Here is a 7,473-nt window from a genome sequence, read left to right as displayed (position 1 = left end):
GATTTGTGAGAAGATCAGCTAATGTGGTGGTTGATACATTAGCAAGTCATGGTGCATGTGCGAGGTTTTGGTTTCAAGACTTGGGAAGCTAGACCTCCTTTGTGGTTATTGCGCTCTTTAGGGCGAGATGATCATCTTTTTTGATATTTTGTTTAATTTAGTATCAATATATGGCTGTTATAAATTTTTTTTTTTTAAAATGAAAACAAAACAATGTTGGATTTATTTTGATTAATATACAAGTTATGCCTCGTATATTTCTTGTTTTGTTAATAAATCTGCGTTCGTTTTATGTCTCTAGAGTCAATCAATTTCTATGCGCACGGTGCCCAATAAGTAATGAAAGAAAATCATTTGTTTGCGTTCAAATTTGTATTCACTACTACAATAATAGATATGCGTCACACTAAAAAGATTCACAAAGATCACGGTTTTCAGTGAAAGCGTGATAAAAAATAATGCTTAAATTTTTTTATCTCAATTTAAGTCCAAAGCTAAGATAAAAAGTGGGTTTTAGTACGAAATAAAAGACCTCACTCTTGCGGTGAGATAAAAGAAAAACAATCTCACCCTTGTGGCGTGATAAAAGATTTTAGGGCGAAAAAAAATGAGATAAAAGATCTCGCTCTTGTGGCGAGATAAAAGAGAAAAGACCTCACCCTTGTGGCGTGATAAAAAAGAGAAAAGACCTCACCTTTGTGGCGTGATAAAAGATTTTAGGGCGGAAAAGAATGAGATAAAAGATCTCGCTCTTGTGGCGAGATAAAAAAGAAATGACCTCACTCTTGTAGCGTGATAAAAAACTTTAGCGCGGAAAAAAGTGAGATAAATGATCTCACTCTTGTGGCGAGATAAAAAGCCTACCTATTTAGGCGCGCAGTCTGAATTTTCACGTGGACGGGCTGGTACTCATTTAGGCAGACTTTGAAAAGTTAAGTGAAAAAAGCGATGTCGTTTACGAATTTTGAAAAGTTTTTTTTTTTTTTTACAAAAGGTAAGAAGATAATCTCTAATTACACTCATCCCAAAAAATCTTTATGTTTCATCTTCATCTTCACACCAAAAAGATTGAGAGAGAGAGAGAAGGCAAATCCCACAACTGGGTTCCATCAGTGTCCAATTGTTTCTTCGATGACGGGCAGACTGTTCCACTAGTGTTCGATTTTCACGTGGGCAAGTCGTGATCTTTATGGTTTATTGTAATAGTGAAATTTAGTTATTTCGGATGTATTCCAAAGTATATGTTTGACACATTAGGTAAAAAAATAATTATATTATTATGGCTTAGCCTTATTTGAAAAAGATTAAAATCCAATTGAGAAACCACTATTGAAATTGAAATTCAATATAAACACAAAATCCATGTGAAATGGTTAGTTTATAAAAAAAAAAATCTAAAGTTTGCCTATAATGTTACAATTTATAGGTTGTGATAATTTTCATAAAAATACAAAGCACACACTACAATAAAAAAACACTATTGTCTACTAAATTTACTAGCTAAAACTAAATTTTTCGCCCCAATAAAATCTTTTGGTGATCAACAACTAATTTTGATTGGCAAAAGATCTATTGTCATATTTTTAAAAAAATTTAAACAATGTTTATATATGTATTTTTATATATTTTAATATCATATTAATTGCATTTCAAAAAATTCAGCAAATTTTAAAAAAAAGAAAAAATTTTCTCAATTTAGGAAATAAGTATAAATATTTTTGTTTTCCTAATATAACAGAAGTTCTTGGCTAGCTTAGTGGTAAGGGCATGAGAAATCAACTAAGGGTGCATGAGTTCGAAACTTGACAATGACAAGAAAAGATGGTCTAGTGATATAAAGAAAAGATAACGCGCAATGGTTTTTCATCTCAGTTTATGGTGGTGTGATCATTTTGAACTTTCAATCACGGTTATAAACCGTGATCTAAAGTGACATACAATCACACCCAGAAAAGATAAATGATCATGCCCAAGAGAAACAATCACGGTTTATAACTGTGATAAAAGATAAACGATCACACATTTTGGCCGTGATTGTTTATCTCTTTCAATCACAGTTTATAACCGTGATAAAAGAGAGTGACTTACAATCACACCCAAATCCATCACAGTAGCAGTAGTGTGATGAAAAACTTGCAATCACGACTAATAGCTGTGATCTTTATGGTTTATTGTAGTAGTGATTTCAGAGTGCCATTTGCATGATTCAGCCGTCCAAAAGTGCTTTCACTGGTCCAATTTACAGACACTATGCTACTGGTAATATCTAGCTTGCCGGTGCTATAGTCTCCGCTGACAATTGATTGTCGTTATGAACAATTGCGATGAACGACAGATATTTTTTTTTGCATTTGATTGCAGAGAAGCAGAATCTTCTTCTTTTTATTTAATTAAATAAGAGAGAAAAGGGTGATAGTAATAATATGGAGTCACGAGGGAGTGCCGGGGAAGTTGGGGCGGTGAATTTTTGGAACGCGTCAATCTCTCAATTTTATTCCCCATCGGCATCCATCTTTGACGAATAGTAGACGGACGCAATCAATTCAACGGCACCCCCAGTTCGCCATGCCTTATCTAAAACCACAAAACCAACACCCCCCCACCCTCCTCTTCTTTCTCCTCGCCCAACTTGGACTTGGCCCCACCTTAGACTAGACTGGTCCCACTTCTACCTGTCCTTTTTGACATCACTCATCAAGACTCTGCCTCCAATCTCCTTCAAAACCCAAAATAGAAATTAAAATAGAAATTAAAAAATTATTGGTAATACAGAATTATAGTAAATCACTTTATGTTGTAAGTCCCTTGCATTTAGGGAGGAGGTTCACACATTGAACCACCAATTAAACAACTTTGCTTGGCCTCTCAATTGGAGAATCAAAATGTATTCTTAATCATTTGTACAAGAAGAATATATGTAGGCATACTACGAGTTAGAAACTTTAATAAGAGTTGAGAGCTTCAACGGTACACAAATACGTACGATATGTATTCATATAACTAAACCACTGAAGAGGTATAATCAAATCATTGAGAGGTGTAACATTTTACTAATAGGCATAACCAAAACCATTGAGAGACGGAACATTTACCAAATAAGTGAATGCCGTATACACCATTAATCATTGAGAGACAAAACCTTAACCATTGAGAGGCATAGTCTTAACCATTTGAGATGATATAACCTTAACATTAAGAGACGTAACATAGTTAGTTATACGAGGTGTGTATTAGAGGTTTTCCATAAGGGGTAATATATACGTACAAAGTCTTTTGCTAAAAATCATATCGAATAATGCGTTTCGAAGTCCATTTTATTCAAATCAAATCACTCATTACCATGCTATAATCGTAAAATACAACTTCCACATCCTTCTAAATAGCATATTTAGTACTGAACTTATGATATACAAGCATGCGGCCCCAAAAAAAGCAAATTTACTTAAATTAATTATTACATGTTTTTATTGGGTTTGTTTGGTGAGAAATGGTAGTACTAAAATGTTGACAAAGGGAAGTTCAAGTAGACCGTAACTAGAACAAAAAGAGACTTTCGTGAGAGAAATAAAAGCCACTAGAGACCCTTACCTTACACATATCAAGCCTTCATTTTCTTTTTCAATCAAATCACTACTAGTTGTATTATTTGGTCTTCTTCTCCTTAGTCCTCAGTCTCATCCGCCTCCCTTTTTATTGCCGAGTCCATTGCACCGTTTCCAGACCTCCCTCTCTCTCTCTCTCTCTCTCTCTCTCTCTCATCCCTTTTCTTGATTTATGGCCAACAGAAGTGGACTCTCTATTAACTCAGATCGGATCGGATTCTTCCTCCACCAGGAGCCAGCCGTGATAAACTCATTTCCTGAATTCAACCACCACCACTACCACCACCACCACCATCCTAAGCTGAAGCTTGAACCCATGGAAGCCACCGGCACCATCCAATTCCCAGTCAACCTTATGAGCTGCGCCACCCAAAATGAGGACGGAATTCCCTCGCCGTCCGATGACAAACGGACGGTGATGATCAGCGAGATGGACTTCTTCGCCGACAACAAGCGCGGCGAGTCCGAGCCCACCTCTGCCGATGATAAATTGGATGTGAATGAATCCGATTTCATCGTGAATGTAAATTATCCGATTCTCCCTTAATTTCGATTACTTATCCAGTATTTTTTTTTGGTTAAATTCGGTTTGGTAGGCTGAATTACTATATTGAATTTTATGTATTGATGATGTGTTTAGACTGGACTGCACCTCCTGACGGCTAATACCAGTAGTGATCAATCAATGGTGGACGACGGAATATCGCCCAATTCTGATGAAAAAAGAGCTAAAACAGAGGTGAGGACAGATAATTCTGGTTTTGGGTCAGTCATATAGAATTTTACTCTCAGCAAATATACATATACAAGGGTAATGCATTCTAAATATCTCTGTACTCATATACCGTATTGGCTGTTACGTAATGGAATTGTAGACTCTCAGTACGATATGTTGAGCGAATCAGCCTTGGTTGACACTGTCCAAAATAAAACCCAATCAAGCTTTAAAATCCCAATTAATCAAGTCGGCTACAAAAAATTCATTTTCTCTAATAATCCAATTCATGTCATAAAAATCTAATCGGATTTTTGTATGTGCTGATAGTCAGCTACCTAATGTTCTATCTGTCTTTTCTCGAACTTGGGACTTGTCGTGTGATAAGACTCGAAGCACAATACAAAGATATATCAATATGGGCAGATATATAACAGTTCTAGTAATTTCGATACATATCCTCGTACCGCGATTTCGGACCCATACTTTATACGTGGATATGTATTGCACTGTTTCTATATATTGGATTATCTTCGCAATTTCAGTTGTAAAATTGAATTACTGTTTTTTAGCTGGGGGTTCTTCAAGCGGAGCTGGAACGCATGAACGCGGAGAATCAACGGCTGAGGGAAATGCTGAACCAGATAACAATCAATTACAACGCGCTTCAGGTGCATCTGATTAACCTGACGCAACATCATGATCAGAAAAACAATGCCCTGGACGACAAGGTAACGGGGCCTAGACAATTCATGGACCTGGGCTTGGCTGCGGCTGCTTCCGCGGCCCAAACCGACGAGACCTCGTCGGAGGGACGACGTGGGGCCCGGTCGCGATCGCCGGTGAATTGCGACGACGGGAGGGACGAGAGTCCCGATAACGGGTCGGACCAGGGAGGTCCGAGTAAGGACCCGAAGTTGATTGACTCGGCTGCTGCTGAGGCTACCATGAGGAAAGCCCGAGTATCGGTCCGAGCGCGATCGGAGGCGCCTATGGTAAGTATAAAGATTGTCGTGAATTGGAATACTTGTGAATTTTGAATCAATTTGTTTTCCGATGAAATTAAATTGATTGGGAATTCATGGGTGACAGATATCTGATGGATGCCAGTGGAGAAAATACGGGCAAAAAATGGCGAAGGGAAACCCGTGCCCTCGGGCTTATTATCGTTGCACCATGGCCGCCGGATGCCCTGTTCGGAAGCAAGTAAGTTTTGATTTATTATGAATTCCTATCATAAATCGAGTTTCCATGTTCTAATTTTCAATGATGGGGCTCAAACAGGTACAAAGATGTGCAGAAGACAGAACCATCCTAATCACTACCTACGAAGGCAATCACAACCATCCACTGCCACCGGCCGCCGTGGCAATGGCATCGACAACCTCATCGGCGGCAAGGATGTTACTCTCGGGATCCATGCCGAGCGCTGACAACGGTCTCATGAACCCTAGCTTCCTAGCAAGAACACTGCTCCCATGTTCATCAACCATGGCTAGCATTTCGGCTTCGGCCCCATTTCCCACCGTCACATTAGACCTTACCCAAAATCCAAACAACCCTTTGCAGCTCCAAAGACCATCAAACCAATTCCACCTCCCCTTCCCAAACCAACCAGCTCAACCGTTATTTGGACAACCACTTTATAACCAATCAAAATTTTCTGGCCTCCAAATGTCCCCAAACGTTAGCCAGTTGGGCCAACAAGTACCGCCGCCACCACAAGAGCCGCCAGCGCAGGGCTCATTGGCTGACACCGTGAATGCCCTTACCACGGACCCGAACTTCACTGCCGCGTTAGCAGCCGCCATCACTTCCATAATGGGTGCAGGCAACGGTGGTAATCCGAACAGTGCCAGTGACAACAATTCTAGTGGTGCGACCACCGGCCACCAACAGCAACGACAACAATATTAAAGTCGACAGTTCTAAATTTTCCGGTGAAAATAAGGGTGAATTTCGGTATTATCTTCGTTACTTTTTTTGTTTCAATCCTTACAATATTTGGGTGAAAACGGTATACAAATTGAGAGGGGGAGGTTACAGACTCAATACAGTTTTTGTTACTACATTTTTTTTTTTCAGGTTTGAATAATGTTATCTAAATTTCCAGTCTATATAGTCAAGAGACGTGGTAAAAGGAAAAGGTGCATATTAAATTGCTTTCTTGGTACGGATTTTGGCTTTGATTTCTATTGCCTTTTTGTTCTTTCTTAGGTGCGTGTATTTGTGGAAAAATTAATCATTCCTCCTGGGGCACCACGAGAGTTCTCCTCGACAACAAAATTTGGCGAGATCGAGACTGAGTATGTGGACCCCAGTATAATATGTGGTGAGAAGAGGGTTGAAGCATCGCCATGTAGTGCCCTGAATAATCTCTCGCATTAATTTGTGAATATCTTTCTTATTAATTTTTTCTGCATGGAGCCAAACCAAACCAAACCCATGAAAGTGAACAAAGGAAAAGATAGAAAGCAAAGGGGTCAGTACGGTTGCAATATTCTTTTCTTGGAGTTACTTGTAATCTTGGGTTTGGATTCACATGAAATATTTGTGTGGGCGTAGTCAAGAAAGAGGTCAATTAAACCGTCTCAAAGTGGTTAGAAATTGAGGGGCTTCTCGTTTGACACGGAAGGGAAGGACAAAAAAAAGGAAGGAGAGAGAGAGAGATCTAGAGAGAGAGAGAGAGGGGTTGGACGGACGAACGTTGCTTGTCTCGTTTGATTATTTCATTTGGTTTGGCCCACAGTGAAGAAATGGTTTGCAAAATTTCAAAGGATTGACGGGGAAATTCCAAAAAAAGGGACCACGCGCGTCCACTGATGTTGAACCATTTCCAAACTCAATTACTTCACGCACCGTTCTGGTTCACGGTCGCTTGGCTTAATTAGTCCAATTTGCACACTCTAAGATCCACGCATGCAATGGACCCCCTACTATCACCAATGACCGACCTAATTAAGCAATTTAGCTGCCAAATGCGAAACAACTGATCACTACGTTTAGTGGCCAGCTCGTGCGGTAGCAATCTCGTGTCCCTCGGTATTGGTGCGAATTCGAATCTCCCTCCTCCCCTAGGTGGACTAAGATTAGAGCAGAACCGCTTATGTTAGGAGTAACAAAAATGATCACATCTATCTCGACGGGGTTCACTAG

At 39.5% G+C, this 7,473-nt stretch overlaps 1 protein-coding gene across 1 annotated transcript; it reads left to right on the top strand.

Moving 5' to 3' along the window:
- The first annotated feature begins 3,535 nt into the window (after nucleotides 1-3,535).
- On the top strand, nucleotides 3,536-6,510 carry LOC131330660 (probable WRKY transcription factor 31). Its single transcript, XM_058364325.1, has 5 exons — nucleotides 3,536-4,125; nucleotides 4,243-4,341; nucleotides 4,890-5,312; nucleotides 5,410-5,523; nucleotides 5,602-6,510. The coding sequence occupies exons 1-5, from the start codon at nucleotides 3,775-3,777 to the stop codon at nucleotides 6,232-6,234; spliced, it is 1,620 nt and encodes a 539-aa protein (XP_058220308.1). The 5' UTR covers nucleotides 3,536-3,774; the 3' UTR covers nucleotides 6,235-6,510.
- The last annotated feature ends 963 nt before the right edge of the window (nucleotides 6,511-7,473 follow it).

Source organism: Rhododendron vialii, chromosome 6a, assembly GCF_030253575.1.
Source record: "Rhododendron vialii isolate Sample 1 chromosome 6a, ASM3025357v1".
NCBI classification, from domain to species: Eukaryota; Viridiplantae; Streptophyta; class Magnoliopsida; order Ericales; family Ericaceae; genus Rhododendron; species Rhododendron vialii.
Note: the sequence above shows the minus strand (reverse complement) of the source record. Positions and strands in the feature narration are given on the sequence as shown.